At 37.9% G+C, this 21,510-nt stretch overlaps 1 protein-coding gene across 4 annotated transcripts in view; it reads right to left on the bottom strand.

Moving 5' to 3' along the window:
- The window catches only part of MAGI2 (membrane associated guanylate kinase, WW and PDZ domain containing 2), a 1,296,878-nt gene that overhangs the window by 169,553 nt on the left and 1,105,815 nt on the right, over nt 1-21,510 (bottom strand). For all 4 annotated transcript variants that reach the window (XM_020289800.2, XM_076006486.1, XM_076006487.1 and 1 more), the window contains 2 exons: nt 10,683-10,714; nt 4,891-5,080 (listed from right to left, as the gene is read on the bottom strand). In XM_020289800.2, coding sequence (XP_020145389.2) covers nt 4,891-5,080; nt 10,683-10,714 — 222 coding nt within the window. The remainder of the gene's footprint in view (nt 1-4,890; nt 5,081-10,682; nt 10,715-21,510) is intronic.

Below are 21,510 nucleotides of genomic sequence, written 5' to 3'. Positions count from 1 at the left end.
TAGCCAAATAATTTAACTTGAAAAATTATTTATCTAAGTGGTGTTAAAATTTTTATTCATGGTCTGTACATTTAGATAAATGCTTTCCTTGGACAGTAATGTTATTTATTCCTTGAATAGATTATGCAATAAAGGGAAACCTCATAATTTGTCATTCAAATGAGGACAGTGTGTATAGGGTAAAAAGTGAGCTATTAATAATTATTCCAGGACAACACAGACCAGGACTGTTCCAGGAAAACTCCCATATGTAGTCACCCTAGTCTCATGGGGATCTAGGCCACTTAAAAAAGTTTCCTATCATATCAGAAAGACATGGTTGAAGCTAGCGTGCAATCATATGTAGAGAAAGAATGGCAGGATGAGATGAGGGGGAGAAAATAATAAAGGCCTTTAGAAATACTTTTTTTCCAAGGTTAGCAACGATATATGTAGTCTAGTATTAAGAATGTTAGACTACAAACAGAAAATTCAAGCAGTTCCTCTTGTGATTGCAAAAAAATGCAAGCCCTTCCTTCATGAGATTCATGGGAAAAAGACAGAAAAGTGAGAAGTCAAAAATTGTAGGGCTTGTCCCACTATACAAAGGTGGATATTTTCCCTTACTTTCGATTTTTAAAATTGCAAGCAATGGGGACAGGAAGAATTCAAATATCAACAGAGACTAACACAAACAGAATAGTGACAAAATTCTTTGGGAGAGATGGGAGTGGGGAGATTTTCTTCTCTTTTCTGGGAACTGGTAGTAATGACATAGGGTCAATGTTTCAATAATTGACATGAAAATCCAGAAGTCCCATTGGTCAAAACTATTTGGGCGGAGGTCATGGTTCTACTTTTATATATGTAAGCTTAAGTTTATGTGAAATTAAGTTAGTGGGAATAGTTTTTCTTTTTTGCAGAGTTCTCCTATATGGACTAATGAGATTTTGATAATTCAAAGATATCTAATACATTCTCCTGATTAAACATCAACTTTGCATATGAAAGTTGAGACACTATCACTAATGTCTAATTACTTTTATTACACAATTCCACATGGTAAAATACTGATATTAGTTGCTGCATTGTGTAATGTAGCCTTGTTCAGGAATTGTTTTTGTACGTGTTGTTTGTGTCCTCAACTTCCTTGCAAGCTTCTAATGATGAGAGATTATTTCTCATGACTTTTCTCTTGGGGAGCGCCTAGCAGGGCCCTAGACATGTGGTGAGAGTTTCATATATTCTCGTTGATTGATGTGGAGCCTGCCATTGCCACCTCTGGGCACTGTGCCTAATGCTCTGAAATCAGAGGCATTTCCAGCCTGCTGGGTGGAAGAATCTTCCTTTCTCTGTCTTTCTTCAGTCCTATCCCATCTTGAGAAGATCTCACAAAGATAGGCTGTTTCTAGTAAGCATGTACCTGTCATGTTCTATTTCATGTGGCTCTAGTATCTCATGGTTGTCTTCATTTGTTTACAATCACAGTATTTCCCCCCAGGAATACACCTTTATTAAGATGTCCTGTGCGTGCACATTAAAATGTCAGCATAATGTAATTATGAGTCAAATGAGGCACGGCAGCATTAACATCATTTGATAAATTTGTATCATTTGTAGGGGACTGGCAACTTGAAACCAAATATTTCTTGACAACTTTGATAGAATGAACTTTCTGTAGCTCTGTACAGCCCAGGCTTGTGGGTGGGGGTGAGTCTTTTTATTTGGTGATTGCAACCCAGTTTTGAATGTGAACGCAAAAATCCCTTTGGCTTTAGAGATGGCAATGAGGAAGGATACCAGGAGATCACGATGGGCTGGGGAAAATGTCAAAGGACTTAGTTTAAATAGCTTTGGTTAGGATTCTCCCCCACATTTTCCTTGGTCTCACTGATTTTTTTTTTTCCTCCCAGGAAAAAGTTTAGAGACACAAGAATAAATAGAGCCAAACCTAAATGTCATGCATATGATTCAAAGGAATAAGAATAGGAGTGTTTCACAATAAAAAAAATGCTGAATATGGATCTTTTGTTTGGGTGTATACATTTTATGATCATTGCCTAAAACAACTGAAGAGGATGAGGAATAGACTGAGTTTTTCACCCATTAGTTAACAAAAAAAATTTTTTTTTTTTTAGTGTTACTCTAAAAATTTAAATGAGAGAATATAACTTTCCTACTTGTAAACAGAAATGCACAGAGGGCAAAAAGCTGTCTTGTTTTTTAAAGATACCCGCATGACAAACAGAGTGAAATGATCAGCTCGACAGAGTAGAGAAAATGGCATCGTGCTCTTTTGGTGTCCTTAATCTTCAGGGGTAGAGCTTTTCTTACCTTGATGTGATTTCTGTCTTTCATTCACACTCCATTTAGCGTTATGAAATAACACGATAGAAAAGAGAAGGAGAGGAAAGGAAATAAGCTTGCCCTTTTTTGGCTTCCTGGGAGTTTTGACCCTGAAAACATTACTGAGACCTTAGAAACATCAGAGGGAAACAAGAATGGGGGTGCCACTAGGGTGGCAGCAGCAGTGGCACAGGTGAGGGCACCGAGGGGGGGTGACATGGGGAGTCGTCAGTGTGTTTGCTGTTCTGCAGCTGCAGAAGCAAAGGGGGATAAAGAGCTCCCAGAGGAGGACTGAAAAAGAAAGTTATGGGAGGTTAAGGTGGATTGGTTCGCTTGGCTTGTTACAGGTGAGGAGAGGAAAAGCAATGAACACAAACGGTATTGCAAGGGCTGGTTAAAGAAAGCAGAATTCTTTCAGAATTGAGACAGGGTCATGTACAATTCCTGCTCAGAAACTGAGGGCGCAACTGTACCAGAGAAGAACCACAAAGAGAAGATTGGGAATAAACACCAGCATTGCCTTTGTCTTGAATAATAAAGCTTTGCCTCAGCCAGGAAACCGCAAAAGGATGGAAGCAAATGACTAATGAAGAGGCAAAAAACCAGGAAGAAGCATCTCTTAATGCTCCCTAAATATAACCATAAAATCAAACAAGCCAAGGATGATATTTTAATCCTGCAACGTGTTTCCACCTTCCACGTTAGAACCACGCTGTGTCTCTGCTTGTTTACACTCAGTCTTCTTATTTCTCCAGTTAAATGTGTGAGAGCAGACATATTACTCATCTTTGGTATCTTCCCACAGTGCTGAGAATAAAGTGAGTATTCAATAAATACTTGGTTATTGAAGCAGAAAAGATATTAAGAACTGTGCTGAAATCTTTTCAATTTTTTTCAGTTTAATGAGCATTAACACCCTGGATTCATACCCTATATTATACAGCTAAAAATGCCTCCTTTGTTCTTACTCTACTACAGCAAAGACATTCTGATGATACAATCCTCTAAAGATACTTCAGTTGTTTATCTAGGAAAAGAATAAAATATGGTAGCTCTGATGTAGCCAACTCTTAAAAAAAAAGTGTGTACTTGTGGGCTGTTTCATTTTGATGAAAATGATTTCTCGACGGCCTGCTGTCCTAACTATTCTATCAACCAAAATTACTTCTACAAACAGTTGTAGAGGATGGAAGAAAGGTATTATGTCTGCTTTTCCCTTTACCAGCTGGGTGCATAATACTCAGCCCCTGAGCTCATCAAAAGAGTAAGCAGATTTGAGATCCTCTGAGATCACACACAATTTAAAACTTGTTATTCATGCTTCCGATGATAAAGTTGGAAAAAAGACATTGGCGGAACACTGAAGCAAAGGAAGTCAGCACACCATAAATGGGAGCGCCAGGGACAAAACCCTTCTCACTAGGCTGGGTTACCTGATGGTTTACTCAGGTTCTTACTATACTGTGTGTTATACACTCATGCCATTTAGATTCCTGTCCTCTAACATGTGGTGGAGATAACCTGTAAGATGGCAGAAAGAAGCATGACAAATGTATACGCAATAGCAAAAGACTTCTTTTCTTTTCTTTTTTTTTTCTTTTTCTTTTTTTAAATAGAGATAGGGTCTCCTTCGGTTAGGCTGGAGTGCAATGGCATGATCATAGCTCACTGCAACCTCGAACTCTCCTGGGCTCAAACAATCCTCCCACTTCAGCCTCCTGAGTAGCTGGGACTATAGGTGCATGCCATCACTCGTGGCTAATTAAAAAAAATCATTTTATTTTTATTTATTCTATTTTATTTGTTTTTAGAGATGGGCTCTTGCTATGTTGCTCAGGCTGGTCTTGAACTCTTGGCCACAAGAGATCCTCCTGTCTTGGCCTCCCAGAGTACTGGGATTATAGGCATAAGCCACTGTGCCTGGCCAAAAAACTTTGTTTTCTAGTATTTATAAAGTGCCATGGAATAATTTTAAAAGACCTTCAGATAGGGTGACAAGTGCATATACAATATTTTAAGATGGAACATTCAAAAGTGGCTGATTGTATGAAATGAGAAGCAGAAGACTCTGGCGGGGATGATTGGCACCTGGCTCCGTACTGCTTTCAAAACCAACTAATTTCATGACTGTGAGTTGGAAAGACTTGGCTGACATTTTACTCAAAGCTCTAACTTCAATGGCTGCATTCAAAGCTCTAAGAAAAATTTAAGCTTTTAGACTCAAGATCAGATTAAACAGATACAAATTTTAAACACTTCTTTTTCTTATTTGGTGATTGAAACGAAACTAAATACGCATCCCCACCCCACCCCAAATATATTCCTGATTTTCCTCAGGTACTTAGGGGGGAAAAGTAGGAGATACAGTTTAAAACTGAAACATATAATAAGCTTACTTTTAGAATCAACAGGCTTTTAAAGATAATTTTAGACCAGTTGGCTCTACTTTTGAGACTTTTGAAACTCAGAATATAAAATCATTCCAGATCATTCAGCCTCCATATATCTCCTGTCAGGGCCTCAGCTGTTATTAATGCACCCTTGTTGTACATGGCTTTCACTTACGCCTACTTTCATAAATGGCTCTAGATTTCTCGTAGAGCTCATATGGGTCAGGCTTCCGTGGGTCAAAGGCCTCTGTTGAGTCAGGAAAGGAACTCCTGTGAAGTGCGGGCGGGAAGGGCAGGTTCTGCGGTATGGCCGGAGCAGATAAACTCGTTTGAGGACTGCCTTGATTCTCCCATCGGTCTGTTATCTAAAAAGGGAAAGAGAACAGAGAAAATGACTGACAGTGAGTCCTTCCCTGCTATTTCTCTTGTCACCTTTCAGTTAGACATTCTTGCCTTGTGGACTTTTCTTCCAGGAAACATTTAAAACTTTGGTATAACTGCCTTGAAAGAAAACAATCTATTGAGACTACAAAAGTCTCAATACAATAAAGCATCATAGATTGTCATAAATACAAATTTATGACAATTTAATTTAAATTTTAACACATCATGTAACTTCCCCCGTAAAATAAAGATAACATGTGTAAATGCTTAGAAATGTATAGTATTCCTTTTCTAAGATGGTCCTAGTACATCACATCACTACTATAATCCTAAAGCAGAAGATAAAGTATCTGCACGATCCATTTGCTACCTATGCATATCCTAACAGCATCTTATACTTCAATCACTTTCAGTTTATAAGTAATTATACAACCATCTAGGATTCAGGAATTGTTCAAAGTCTTCTAGGAAGTCTCATTTACTGCTGATCTGGTGATTTCTCCCCCAAAATGCTACTATCACAATTTATCAAAGATCTATAGAGTACTTCCCAGTTTATCATGCTCTTTCACATACACAATATTCTTTGATCCTCACCATAGCACTGTGAGATAGATAAAGCAGAGATTAACATCATCCTTTATAAGGAGGAAGCCAGATTCACTGAGATCACCTATTGGTCCCACCAACTTCACCTTCATCTAACAATTAACTGATTCCTTATTCAAACTCAACTTCTGCTTTGAATAATCCTGTAGTGCATGTAAAAAATTAGATTAGTTTATCCTCCTGCTTAAAATTCTGCGCTGGGTCAGCAAGGTCCTCAGGATAAAGGCCAAGCTCCCTAGTGGGTGTGGCTGGCTTCTCTTGACCCAGTTCTGCTCGCCTTTCTCATGTTGGTGGGTGGTCTCTCCTTTTGTTCCCCAGGATTTACCAGGTTCTGTTCTGCCTCTGAAACTTCGCATACTTTCTTTATTTCTCTGTCTACATGCACAGTTTACCCATTTCCCACTCTTTCCCTCCCTTCCTCACTTTACCTGGCTACTTGATTCAGATGCGAAATCTCCTTTCCTAGAAGCTGTTGCTGCCCACCTGGCCCCTCCTGGGTGCCCTGACACCACCTCTACTTCCTCTCATACCACTCATCACACCCACCCATGCTTATACGTCTGCCCCTCTGGGTCTCAAATAGGTCATGTTGGGGACAGGAGCTGTGTCTTTATTCTTGCTGTATTACTAGCACATAGTGCTCAGAAAACGTTCATTTAGTAAATGAATGAAGTCATGAATAAAATATGGGCACTTGAAAAAGCAATTTTGATATACAATACTTTGAACTTGGCAGGATCATATCTTTCTGTCCCCTACTGCACTGTCCTGCTTTTGTTTTCACACTGGCTATATTTTGGCCAGGGCTCTGATTCTAGCTCTGACCTGTCAATCATCAATATTTTAAAGCTGGAAGGGATGTCAGGTACCATGTGCTCGAGTGTTTTTCAAACTGCATGTGTGCTGGGTCACACCAGAGATCCCTGTGGCCCACCTGGGACTATGGCAGGGGTTTGAGTTGAGCCAGTAAACTAGGAAAGAAATGGGTCGCTGACCCTTCTTTCAATAAGATTGGCTTCATTTTAATTTCTTTTTCTATATGAGCTACTGCCCAAGATTTCATGTGAACTAAATTTCTATAGCTAACAAGTATGGAAACCTCTAGTTTAGTTCAGTTCCCTCCTATTCAACATAATCTCTAGAAGCATAGAGAGGGTAAGTGGCAGCAGCATCTGTCAGTGGCAGATCCTGGGTCAGAAGCAGCCTTTAGCTCTAACAGGAATGCCTGTTTACATAATAACACACTGAGGGGAATAGCTGGTAAAGACGGTTAGACTTTTAGCAAATTTTCTGCTCAGTGCACCCTGTGCTCCCATTTAGTAAAAATCCTTAAATATACAATTCATAATTCATTTGATAGTGAAACTCATATAGAAAGTTATTTTGGGTTTCTTTGGTAATCCATTCTGGGAGACTTTGCTATGATGTGGATGACCACATTTGTGGCTAAAGGAATACCCTTTAAAAATTTTCACTTTAATTGACTTTAGGCACCCTGTGGATTCATGCTGGCTATGACTTTCTCTCTTCTGTCCCCAAACATAAGATACTAAATGCAAAAAAGTAAACAAATTAGAAATACAGTTAGAGGAGCTGTAGTATCCCCATTGTCATCATGCGGCTCCAGCCAATGTCCATTTCTTTCTCCCATATTGCACTGAGTGTTGCCTGATAATCCACATGTGTCTTGCTTTTGCTGGGATCTGTATTGTTCATGTACAGTCATTGGAGCAAACATGCTTCAGGTAAAATATTGATATTTCTAAAAAAAACAATCTTAAAACTACAGAACACATAATGCTCTGGGCACTGTTTGGGAAAGTTTCTATGGCAGATTGACAAATTCTACAATTTCTGTAGCACAGAGATTGGAGAATTAGTCGAGTCCAGTTCATGCTTTGTAAAGCATTCACAACTTCTTGCTGTGACATTCATCAACCCTTGAGTCACTCTGTCAGGGTTTCTTAAAAGACTGTGGAGCAGAAAATCACTGTGCCCATGAAAAAGTAGATTTACCATTCCACCCCTACCCCTTCTTGCCCTGCTCCCTCTAAACCTGGTGGCTCCAATTCCAAAGACCATGGAGCAAACCACCTGCCCTGGGACCAGAGGCTGCCCCCTTCTCTGGGGCTGGTGTGCCGACCCGACTGTACCTTCTGAAGGGTGGAGTCTGTTGACTCCTCCCCACTTCCTTACACACCTTAGTCTCTGGACTTTTGTTTTCTACCTAGGACACACTATGTTCCTCTCTACCTTTGTGAACCTCCTGGATTCCTGATCCTGTCCCCATGCCTAGGTCTATGGGCCTCACTTGCTCTACCTAGCATCTTCCTGGCCTTGACCCATCTAGAGTTTGGGCACCTACCAGGTGCCTACCAGGTGCCTATTTCTCAACAAGGCTTCTTATTGGGCTTCTCCTGTCTGGTCTCAGTGGTGTCTGTAACCTGGCCTGAGATTTATGAACATTTCATTAGAGTAAGGAAAAATGGAAATAAAATTGTTTTCTCTATTTGATAGTAGACGCTATCTCTGCCAGCCTTGGTGAATGAATGGATGTCTGACTGTATGAAAGAGCAGTCACTGAAATAGCAGTGGGCAAACTGGACATACAGTCAAACAGAATGGAAAAATCCATTCATGGTTGTGGCTAATTATTTTTAATCCCAGCTTTTGATTCTATGGTGCATATAGAGAGTAGAGGGGTTGTGAAAAAGGCAGGTTATTTTTTTCCTCCATGAAATACTATGTCTAAAACTTGTTTTCTTCCTATGGAAATTGGGGTAGTTTTAACCCACTCCCTCCCTATTTTGAGCAGGGCTGGAAAATAAAGGTATTTGGCTCAATTCTGTACTTGAAGAATGAACTTGATCCCTTCCAGATGGAGAGAATGAGAACTTACTATAATTAGTGTATTACTTGTTAAAGAGGACGTGACTGTGTTGACATAGATTAGCTTAGGATGTGGATCAGTAGGGGAGAAGAGCGTCAGGGAGTGACACAGGACAAGGAGGAGGCTAGAACTCAGCCAGGATAGTATTTTTCTTACTCTGACTAATGATGTCATCAATCCTCCTCAGAGGAGAGAGTGTATAAATCCATATACTGTGGGTATATCATTATATTTGTGTTGAGTTCAGTCAACCATGCTCATTTCATAGAGTTGATCCAAATGACTGTTAAGATTATTTATTTGTTAAGGGTTCGTGCATGGGGATCTGCTTCCTATGGTGATAGTACCTTATATTTTTGAGCTCAACATGTAGAGGCATGGTTTTAAGCACCTTGCATGGATTAACTCATACAATTTTCACAATAACCCTATGAGAAGGGTATTACTATTATCTCCATTTGACAGATGTAGAGCTTGGGATGCCGAGAGCTTAAGCAGCTCGTTCAAAGTCATATAGCTAGTAATGAGAAGCAGCAAATCTTGAACCCAGGCAGTATGCCTTCAGAACCTGTCCCCTAAACAATTATACCATACTTCCTCTCATTATAGTCCTCAGTCTAATGAGTTTCTGGTAGATACATGCAGGACATTAAATCTACAGCCTTCTACCTTTACTCAGCCTAGGACCTGGAAGTCCAAGCCTTAGCTTTTGTAGAGATACACAGGTTCAGGATTAATTGTTTGCTGAGTTCTATAAAACCTTTTTTGGAATTATTGACTATGAATGTAATTATTATAATGACAGCAAATGCTGTAATTACACCAAATGACATAATTTGTGTAAATGTGGCACATATAAGGAAATCACTAGATTGCATAATTGTAGCACCATGATGAGTTTGCAAGTTTCCTTGCTAAATTAGATAAAGATGTGGGTAACCACAGAGCACAGATTTAAGTTTGGTGGTTAAAAGAAGGAACTATTTTGACATCAAGGTAAACCAAATTTCACTTTAATTATTTAAAAATACCTCTTTTCACAATCACATGCATCAGTAAGTGATTTGCTAAGCCTAAATAGGACTGGTTCTCCTATCTGATGTTCTCAGTGGATTAGATAAGCCATGTTCTAAATGAGGACATGCTCAGTGAGACATGCTCTGCTTGTCTGTAGCACCCTTCCAGTCATGAGTTTTAGACATTCCAGTTACGGTAGAGTATTGTAACACACCATAAAATGGGATTTCAGAAAACCAGACCCAGCTCTTGGGACTTGGGCCATTAGTAGTTTCAACTTAATGGCAAGTAAATACCATCTCTAACTGCTAAGTCAACTTGGTTAATCTAGCTTTACAGAGAGATTATTAAAACCCACCATCCTCTTACATCAACATAAAAATGTTAGCATGTTTCATAAGGTAACTAGGCCCAGAGAGGTTTGATGATGGCAATGATCTCCAGCAACTGCAGGACATTCAGAAGTACCATTTTGAGTGATTATCAGGTTTGGCAGCATATATATATATATATATATATATATATATATATATATTATACAGAGCTTAAACGTATATGTATGTGTATATACGCACATGTAATTTATATACATATATACTGAACTAACATATATATACACACATATAGCTCTGTAGACATTAAAATATAAATATAAATATATTAAGTTAAATATCTTGTGGACAAGATTTAATTGCAGGTCAAAACTTCTGGGCCTATAGTTTGCGTTCTTTGTAAAAATCCCATGTGATAAAGACTACCTAGTATTTCTGACAGGGGAAAATCAAAAGGTTTCCAAGGTATTTTCATTACACTAGATTGAACAGTGTTAATGTTCATTTTGTAAGCGTATTTTAAAAAAAGATCAGAATGGTCTTTATGGGAAAGTAAGATGAGTTATTCTTGTACTTGTGGGACAAATACATGCCAAAGGGATACAGAGGATTTGTTCTTTTGACATCACAGAATATTAGAAGTGAAAGAGATTTTTGAGGTCACCTAATTCAACTCTTACTTAATGGGACTACAATAGTAACTAGAAATAAAGAGGCATAATAATTCCAACTTACAGGCTTTGGAGTTTTCCATGGAGAAAAGAAACCTGTAATAAAAAAAAAACACCAATATTTGAATGTTGAAAATATACCCCATTACCATCTACGAGCAGCATGATATTAAGGTACTTGTAATTGACTTTAAATTAGTTAACAGCAAACAATAACAACAACAAAAATAAAATTCTGTCTGGCTGTATTGTTTTCTTCAAGGAGCTCAAATAACTTCACTGATATTATATTAAGGATTCTAAAAACATTTCCTTATTTGGCACCTGAGGATTCTGAGGCACAGAGAAGGCAAGTGAACGTGTGTCAAATGGTCAGCCACTTTACAAGACCCAAGACAGAGTCGTCTGTAGGGATTTCCACTAAATAGCCTTAGCAGGAGAGAGAAAGAGAGGATATAGATAGCAATCTAGATTTTGAAAAGTAAGTATCTTTGCTTACTATAAGAAATGACTCTGCTTTATTTGCCTGCTTAATGTGGTTACAAATCAACCAACAAGCCTTTATTATTCCTAAATTAAAAAATAATGTGCATCCCTACATTATGAACCAGATTCTACTATTAATTTTTATGTGACTGTTTCCCCTCTGAGATCTTCTGTGGAGCAGACTTCCATTTCATTATCCTTGTACCCCAGTGCTAGCACAATGCTTTGTATGAAGAAGCAGCTCAAAATTTTTGTTAATTGAATGAATCATGTACCACCAAATCCTTTTTGTCCAACGTATTGAGCTCTTTCCGTTATCACAACTGGTCTGATGATTAGACGAACCCTGTTGTGATCCAAATGACTATTAAGATAATTAAAAGTAAAGAATGGGTTAACTCTCTTTTTCTTTTATTATTTTTATCATATGGAATTAGTTTTTTTAAAGGCCATAAAAATAAGCTTAAAGTAGTGGATGGAGAGTAGACTGATATATATTTGTCCCAACAATACAAAACTTAATCTAGTATATAAAACAAAATTATTGTCTCTTCATCATCTTCCGTCTTTCAACAATTTTCAGTCAAATTAATATTAGATGGTATCTGATAAAATCCCCAATAGAAATGAATATTGAAAACATGCCACATACTGTGTTCATCATCTTTAAAATTGAGACTTGTGCAAAATGGGAATAGCTAACAGCTATTCCTGTTTCCCTTTATAGGAAACATCTATAGAAATCTGGACATAAAATCACCTACACACTTTAAGCAATGCAACTCAGGCACAGCAAAAGTACTAATTGCACCTCAATGCACTGTTATGAAGCACTGATGATTAATTTTATGCAAAGAGTAAAACTATATCATTCATCCTATTTTTCAGCTTTCTTTGGAACCCTCAGAAATAAAGTTAATGCTCAAGTGTAATAACCATTTTACCCAAGATGCTTGGTAGAATTAACTCTCTTTCTCTCACATACTCTGTTCATTCTTATCTCTCTTTCCAGTTAATGAAAAAAATTCTGTTCAATGTGCAATTTGATTATAATTTAATTATAAGGATTTAATCACATCCTTTTTGGAAAGAGCTGAGAGTAAAAATTATAGATAAATAAATACATTTATCTCCTTGACTCATTCTATAAAATGACAATGAAAACAATTTGACCATGAGTCATAAACTGAAAAAAATTTTAACGTATTGGCCAATTAACCATTATTTTCAGGGAAGGATTAAATTTATTTGCTGATTTATGGAATTACTAGTAACAGTTCTTTTGAGAAAAGATGTCATTTATATATTTTCACAATTTCAAAACATTCAATTATTTTTTCTCCTTGTTTGTGTTGTCACCTTCTTCCTGCAGTGCCAAAACAGATTTTGAGTCTCTGCTGTTTCACATTTGATAGGTGCTGGGGGTTTCTTAAACTTTGATACAGAGATACTGAAGAGGGCTCCTCTATTATGGAGCTCTCATCTCCATATGGGACATTATCTTAAAATATGATTTTCCCTCCTATGGAAAATTTATAATCATCTGCTCTCTCAGTAGTTACGGTGTCAGGACTAAAATGGTATTATTAATATCAGGAGCTTGGTCAAGAACAGACAAAGAGAGAGGGTGTTTAATTTGACTGTCTTTCATCATAGGCACTTTGGATCCTCATTCTTTTAAGCTGTTTCATTCAGTCTAACCTCAGACCACTGGTGCAACCCAAGACTTCCTTAATACTCCCATTATGGCATTTTTCTGGAATATTTCTAATGCTGAATTATGCTGCAGAGGCTTCAATCTCCAAAGCAATGGTTGCCCTTTTCTGAGTCATTGTCAAAAAGAAGCTGCTTGCTGCAAAGTAATTTAAGGTAGTAAGAAATAGTATCAAAATAGAGTTCCTTAAAAATAAATAATTTACGTGATCCTTTGTGTTTCTTTGTCAAATTATTAACCATGCTATAGCATGGTTAATATTTATAAACATTTAAATTAAGATGACTAGAAAACATTTATTTTGGATATACTCAATTTGGTCCTGATTAAAACAGAAGGTCAAGTTTTCTACATGATTAAACTCCAATTTTCTGCTCAACTTCATTGGAACTGTGGGTCAAACTATTATATATTATAAATGTACCATAATGTTTTGTGGGGATGGCCTCTCTAGGAAATCTCATCTATTCCAATTAAGATTAAAAAACCCTAAACACCAAATAAAAACTTCTAAATCCTTTAGGAGACATTCTAGTTATTATGTTGTACTTCTTTCTGAAATTATTCTGGTAGGAGATACATCTCAAAAGCAAGATAAGATTTATGAGATGTAGGAAGTTTTTCATCTATGTGCATTATGTTGGTGAGTCCACATACTTGGCATGTGTAGAATAGCTTCTAATGGGCACAATTGCTCAAAGACTTCTTGCTAAGTTTCACTCCTGTTGCTTACCTTATGGACAATAGGGGCAACATTCCCCTGGTCCCCCAGAAACCATTACATCTCACTTGTGTTCTAGCTTTTTTCTGTCCTAAGCATTTTGCTGAGACTACTACTTTTTGGGCTTCTCACCACCCATCCTCACAGGGAAATAGGAACAGAGACATGGACAACTTTTTCTTAAGTCTTTCCAAGCTAATGTAGTCTTCTTTACAAACCCAAGTTTATAGAAAAATTTTTTCTTAAAATTATAGTAATAGTTCCTTTATATTTTGGTTTCTGGCCTTTATTTCTACTACTTCTATAGAAAGTTGTGTATTAGAATTCTCTGGTGGGATTACAATTTTTTATAATGACTTGACTCATGTTTTCCATACTGATCACTTATTGACTTTTATCTGCATCGACTTCATGTGTGTGTGTGTGTGTGTGTGTATACAAATGCACACAAATTTATTTAATCTTGAGTCTTAAGACAATAAAAACAAAAGATCTCAAAGTATAGGTATAATTGAAATGAAACCTGTGAAGAAACATAAAAAAATGAAAGAATAAATGGAAAAATTTAGAGAATTCAGCTAATAAAGAAAATTGGCAGCATATTTTAAATTTATGTTTTTAAATAGATGCATTTAAATATAAAGCACAAAAGTTTGGAACCAGACATAAAACTAGAATACATTAACTTTGCTCCTAAAAGCACAGTGAGATGGGCAGAGAATCAGATACAAAATGCAAATAGTTCAGACAGAAAATTCTGGTACTTGAAAATGGCAGAGGAAAGAAACCAACACTGACCTCATTGTTGAAATCTAAATTCTACATGTCAACTAAGTATAATTTTTAATAAACTATACAAATATGGTTGCCAGATAAAACATATGCCCAGCAAAGTCTGAATTTCAGATGAACAATGAATAATTTTTAATAGTTAAGTATGTCCCATATATGGCATAAGACAAAAAATGCATGGGATATACTTATATTAAAAATTATCCACTGTTTATCTGAAATTCAATTAAACTAGAAATTCTGTATTTTTATTTGCTAAATCTGGTCATCCTGTACAGGGAACAATTTATATACACAACAGAAACATATACTGTAGGTAATACCTATTCACATAAATAAAAAGAAAAAGAAAGAAAATATTTAATGTTTCTTTTGTTGTCAGGAATCTTGCCTGAGAGAAACCTCAGGACATGCCATTTGCTGTACAGATCAATGGATTGTGCTGGCTGCTTGTTCATCAGTAGCCTGGACTGAGGTCTCACCTCACGTGATACAGAATCCTGTGGCCCGTGTTAGTGTGACAAAGGACCATTTTCACATTACATGATCACTGGTCAGCACGTGGTCTTTTCCCAAGCAGAATGGTTCACAGAGTGACTCTTTTCAGAATCTACTTCTCCTGACACATGATATCCAAAATGAAAAGAACATCAATGTATTCATAGTAGCTCTGAAGGGAGAGCCCTTTTCTGGCATGCATTTGTATGGTAAGTTTTTTTTTTTTTTTATTTCGGCATATTATGGGGGTACAGATTTTAAGGTTTCAATAAATGCCCATTTCCTCCCCTCCCCCGAAAAGTCTGAGTCTCCATCATGACCATGCCCCAGATGGTGCACATCTCACTCATTATGTATGTATATACCCGCCCCCCTCCCCCCTCCCACCTGCCCAATACCCTATTACTGTAATACCTATGTGTCCACTTAGGTGCTACTCAGTTAATACCAGTTTTCTGGAGAATATATCTGGTGCTTGTTTTTCCATTCTTGGGATACTTCACTTAGTAGTATGGGTTCCAGCTCTAACCAGGAAAATATAAGATGTGCTATATCACCGTTGTTTCTTAGAGCTGAATAGTACTCCATGGTATACATATACCACATTTTATTAATCCATTCTTGGATTGATGGGCACTTGGGCTGTTTCCACAGCCTTGCAATTATGAATTGTGCTGCTATAAACATTTGAGTGCAGGTGTCTTTTTTGTAGAGTGTCATTGGATCATTTGGGTAGATGCCCAGCAATGGGATTACTGGATCAAATGGTAGATTGTATGGTAAGTTTTATTGTTATTTATTTTCACAGGGCAACAAGATGACGAACTTCCTTAAAAACTACCCCAATTCAAGTAAGGGATCAAAATGCAATGAGGAGCAACTTTAACCCATTATAATATCTTCAATTTGGAATAACGCCAAGACAGCTTTTCAAGATATCCAGGAATTTCCCCAAACAGAATGAAATCTTTCAACATGCTTCTATATTCCAGAATGATATATGGAACTCCCATTTGCAGAATGTGAAATAGTTTCTTTTCACTTGAAATACCTGCTAGAACATATGACTGTGGTTTTGAAGATTATTGTTACAATTCCGTGTATTTTATAGGGGATTCTACAGTTACTAAAAATGATAGCAATGCTGTGGAAACACTTTCTATTTCTCTTTTTCTTTAAGCAGCAGCAGTAGAAAAGAAGTGGGAATCACTTTGAAGTAAAGACCCATTTCACTGCAGATTTCCATGCCCTGGGTTATTAAAAGCTGTGTGTTCTGCTTTGCTTAAAAAGGAGACACAACAATTTGAATATACTTAACACTGCTGAACTGTACACTGAAATATGGTTACAATGGTAACTTTAATGTGATGTATATTTTGCCATAATTAAAAAATTTTAAAGCATTAGTAAGAAGAGAGAGGAAAAAGTGAACAGGGAGAACAAATGTGCACATATCACACGTGTGAGACAGAAAAAAAAAGAGAAAGTAAGAAATTGAAAGCTTTTTTTTTTACAGTCCTTGTGACACACTCCTGGAGGACAGGAAACTCACCTGAACACCCACCCAGACCCTTCCACCTCTTAAGTTATCCTTTCTTATAGAGGATTGTAGGGAATAAAGGGAATGTATTAATACCTTCCTACTACATTTCTGAAAATATTTCAGGGACTGAGAGACTCTTTCAGTGGAGGAAACTGTTTTTTAAAAAGTTTCTCAAAGGGGGGAAAAAAGCCCCGGGGTTTTAAGAATCTCCATTTAGGGCTAATTTGAGGGAGAAAAATAGCACTAATAAAGTTAATCTTTAATTTAAAGATCCTCCCATTTTCCCACAGCCTGGCAAACAGACCTAAGCTTTCCATCAAAAATTCAGCCTTTGGTAAATGTAAGCCGGCAGGGTAATGAGCTAATTTCCATTAAAACTAGTTCAATGTTATTCACTTTTTCCTGCTTTTTGACTGATTCATGTATTTCCTGTTAAAATTCATTAAATGGGTTAAGCCCTGCAGTTCCTTTGGATAATTTGCTTAAGCTATTTGAAGTAGGTAAAAGGGCAATTTTTTGCTAATGAAACTGACCTAGGCTAGAAGCAACCTGTCCCTTACATGAGCATGGAAGATCCGCTGTTGCCAGTACTCACCACGTTTCAGCCAAGCAGTGCCTTCAATTTGCACAGAAAATTTCACATGGCTGCCATCTTTGACTTGGTGAATCTTGTTTTTGTTTCTTAATGTGGGAAGTTGAGGCTTTCTTTACAATGCTTTAAAAAATGATCCCTTCTGTATCTTTTAAATAAAAGTGTTTTTCTCATAAACACTATAAAATTGTTTTCAAATGGCCATTTCTCCCCTGGCTTTGTTCCTTACGGAGAGAGCAATCCAACCATTTCAAGTAATCCAAATGAATATCTAAAAAGGATAAGTCTGCACATGTTGTCTTCTGATAAACTCAGCTACACAAAGGATAGGTTCAAAATAAAGCAGGCAAGATGAATAGCCTCAAACAGGAATAAAGGAGCACACTGGAAGAGGAAGAATTGTGTCAGGGAGGCTAAAACTCAGAGTGAGGCGAGTCTTGCAGAAAAATATTAACAACTACAAAGGGCTTTTTATTTATGTTCTGAACAAGACCAAGGGCAATGAAGAGAGAAAACTGCTCTGGGTTTATGGCACACTGTAAACAGTTGGCAAAGAAAATGAGGAAGGCTATCAATACTTGCCAGTATAAAAATTGGGGGAGACCCAATTTCTTTCAGGTGGGATAAGCATGCTCACATTCAGATGAGAAGAAATCTGAATAGAGAAAGAGTCTGAAGATTCAGATTGATTTAATGATGCAGAGGATAAGCCTGGATCTGCTCGATTTTTATTTGTAAGTAAATTTTCAATTTCCTCCCTGAATAACTGTATAGGTGTTTTTTAAATCTTTTAAAATGCTTTTTAAACAGCTCGAATATGCCTAAATGTGAATTTGTCTTTGTCAATTCTTCCTGGAATATGCTGAGTGCATTTGCTTCAGGGTTTCTCTGAAGTCTTTCTGCTCAAGATGTGGTTTGAGGACCTGCAGCATCAGCTTCACATGGGAGCTTGTTAGGAACCCAGAATCTCGGATCCAAGACCTGCCAAATCAGATCCGGAGCTTAACAAGAGCCTCAGGTTGCTCATGCACTTTTGAGAAGTGAAGATCAAGGCATATTCTATTTGTAGACTTCATGTTGACTTTTATCAGTTTCCCTAACTTCTGTCCTTTTTCTCTCTATCATAAGGATTTATCAAAAGAGGGACATTTGTCTCCCTATCCTCCAAGAGGGGTTATAGTCAAAGCTCTTGTGTCACATCTCACTTTTTCTCTCCTGCTCTGGTAACTCTGAGTTTCTACTCCCACATCCCCAGCCTGGCTTTGGCTTCCTACTTGAAACACCCTATCAAACACAGAATCACTGGGAGACTGCATGTGATTGCTGTTGAGTTAGGGATAAACTTGACACCTGTTGCCCCAAGACTGGAGAACCCCTCACAATGACTCTACATCATTAATTTCTTGCTGTATCAGTTCTACTTCTGCCTGATAATGTTTTAATCTTCTGCGGTATCTCCCAGCCACACAGACTTCTCTATTTTGGTATGTTTACTTCATCAAGCCATATTTTGCATGGTCTTGACATTTCAGCCTGCTCTGCCCATTTCTCTTTTTTTAAATGTTATATCTACTAGAGTCTGATGATTCTAAGCTATTTTCTTTTTAATTTCTTCTGTTTTCTGCAGTAGATCTTTTTCAGTGTCATGCTCTTTCTTCTAATCCTCAAGGTTAATCATCCCTTTCTTACATGCTAACTACTTTGTTATGGTCTCCACGCTTCATTAAAAAAATCCATCACTGCTAGAACCTGTGAATCTCTGATGTTATCTTTTTTCTGCTTTCTTGGCACTTTATTGGAATGTTGGGAGAAAGCATATAAGAGACTCTTTGGCCTGATGTCATTTTAAATGGAACTTCTTAGCAGCATAATCCATAATTGTAAAGAGCAATTTTATATCTCTACCTCTGTTCATACATCTTCTATTTTTAAGAGCTGAGGTCTATAACACAGGCAGAACTGATGTTTTCTTGTTTTGACGAATTTAACCAGCCAAGACTTAAAATCAATCTTCATTTAACAGTATGGCTTCCCTGATAGCACCACTTGATAATGCTGGTGTAGATAAAGTACCAAAATCATCATAGCATTATCCTTGCAATGTATTTTTCAGTAACCAAAATTGCAAAACACGGGTTTTAAGAATGTTTGCTTTAGGGTGGGAATTCTCGGTGCAATTGATTTCTTTCTGTTTTACTTTGCTTATTCCCCAGGTTCTCCTATACAACTTCCCAGAGAGAAGGAAAGATGGTTCTAATGGGTCTGTTGTGGAATGGAGAATCAGAGCTTGCACCACAGTCCACGGATCATTAGGAAGAACCTTCTGTGAATGTTCCACATAACACGAAGACAAAAGATGACCCCATATGCCATTTTAGTCTGGGTTCCCTCAAAAGCAGACCCTGAGATGAAGACCTGGGTCACCCTAGGAAGCACAAAATGAAGAATGAGGAAAGTGGTTCAGGGAGGGGAAGCACACCAAGGAGTACATTATCACTGTGAGCAACTGGGGCTCAGTACCCCTGTGGATCTGAGAAACCACCGAACATGCATTAAAAGGCCAAGACATTTCTCCTGGCTCTCCTGGGGGATAAGGATTGCTTTCCTAGGGTGTTAATGCTCCTCCAGTTGCATTTCTGGGTTGTGCCTGATTAAGGCTGAGGAAGCACCTGTGATACTGGAGAAAATTCTCAGGTAGAGGATAAGAGGATGTTTGAAGCGGGATAGTCAGCTCGCTGGAAGCTCCACAGCTGCCTGTGACATTGATAGCATCTATTGTAGATGTTGTTGATGAAAACAAGCAAAACATATATCTGGTGGGGGAAAATCATGCCCTTAGAGTTATTTTTTGGAAACAAGGGATTTACATAGTGTCAAAATGGAGATGGCAAATGAGACTCAACTCTCATGCCAACTCTGATCAACTGGCTGCCTGGAGTGCTATGTTGAGAAGACTTCTCAACAGGCTCAGTAGGAAGTTATATCTTTGTCAATTAGCAATCCTAGCCATGGAAATGGAGGAAAGAGAGGTAGCAGGTGGGCCATGTGTTTGCCACTCTGCTTCAAAGTAGAGATTATCCTATTAATATAGGAATTGAGTGAATATCTCTAATGAAACAAACTCACAGATTTGACCTTTTAAAATACACAGCATGTGGGGTATCTGGTTAGTGGAAGGATTCTACAATTATTATACATAAGACTAGAATAGACATCAGAGGCTCAGTAGTTAAAATAGGCATTAGCTTTGTCATTTGGGTACATCTTTCTGGCAAATGTGCTAATTTTTTCCTATTGACATATAAAAATGTTCACAGTATTAACAAATTATATCATGGTATTAACAAAGTATAAAGCTATCAAATCAAGGAAGACAGGAGGTAATAGAGTCAATATCTGGCTCTAGCATCAATGACAGCTTCAATACCTGGTCACAATATCAATGCCAACACAAGCGTAAGTCATCTGTCATCTTTTTATTTTTTAAGAGACAGGGTCTTGTTCTGTTGCCCAGGCTGGAGTGCAATAGTGGGTGTGATCACAGTTCACTATAACCTCAAACTCCTGGCTGTAGGTGATCCTCCTGCCTTAGCCTCCCAAAGTGCTGGGATTATAGACATGAGCTACCATGCCTGGTTTATCATAATGTTTTAATGAAACATCATTATTTATCCTGTGACATGATTTGAACTGCTGAGTCCAAGAATAAATACCACAAAACACTTCAATAATAACTTGTACCACTGCAATTCAAGTTCCCTTTAAGTCCTGTGGTTATTTCCTAAATAGTCTTCAATTCTTGTGTGCAATGCTGCATCTGAGTAATCCACCATCAGGTCTTGTCTGGCCCCTTGCAGCCAATCTACCTGCCACCTGCTTGTACCCTCTTCAATCTGTTCTGTAGTCACAGTAATCTCTTCAAACCATAAATCTGATCATGTCACTTCTCTACTTAAAATCCTGTAATTGGCTTGCTCATGCTTGTAAGGACAAAGTGAAAATCCTTTATAGGACCTCAATCTCTTCCATATCCATCTTTTTAGCCTCTAGCTTTGTTCCTACCTGTTTTGCTTTCTCTCCTCCAGTGTCAGGGACCTTCTTTCAGTCCCTCGGACCCTCCAGGCTCCCTCTCACTCCAAGGGCTTGGAGCTTGGTTCCCTGCCCTGGCCATGCAGCTGGCTCCTTCTTTAGATCTTGGTTCTGGGGTTCCTTCCTCTGTGCTAACGTTCCAGACTTGTCTGAGCCAAATCCCATGATTGGAGGCTCTCATAGTTCCATCAACCTCAACACTCTTCCCAGTTCCATGGCTGATATCACTAATTAAAGATACACCCCCCCACCCCCCTCAGATTTAAACACAGAAATTTATTGTATTACATTTCTTGGGGCTAGAAGTCTGAGATTAAGGTGTTGATTGGGTTGCTTCCTGCTGGACCAAGGGAGAATCTGTTTCAGGCCTCATTCCTAACTTCTGGTGGTTTGCTGGCAATCTGTGGTGTTCCTTGGCCTCTGCTGCATCACCTAGATCTGTTTTCTTCTTCACACA

Source organism: Microcebus murinus, chromosome 9 (assembly GCF_040939455.1).
Source record: "Microcebus murinus isolate Inina chromosome 9, M.murinus_Inina_mat1.0, whole genome shotgun sequence".
Lineage (NCBI taxonomy): Eukaryota > Metazoa > Chordata > Mammalia > Primates > Cheirogaleidae > Microcebus > Microcebus murinus.
Note: the sequence above shows the minus strand (reverse complement) of the source record. Positions and strands in the feature narration are given on the sequence as shown.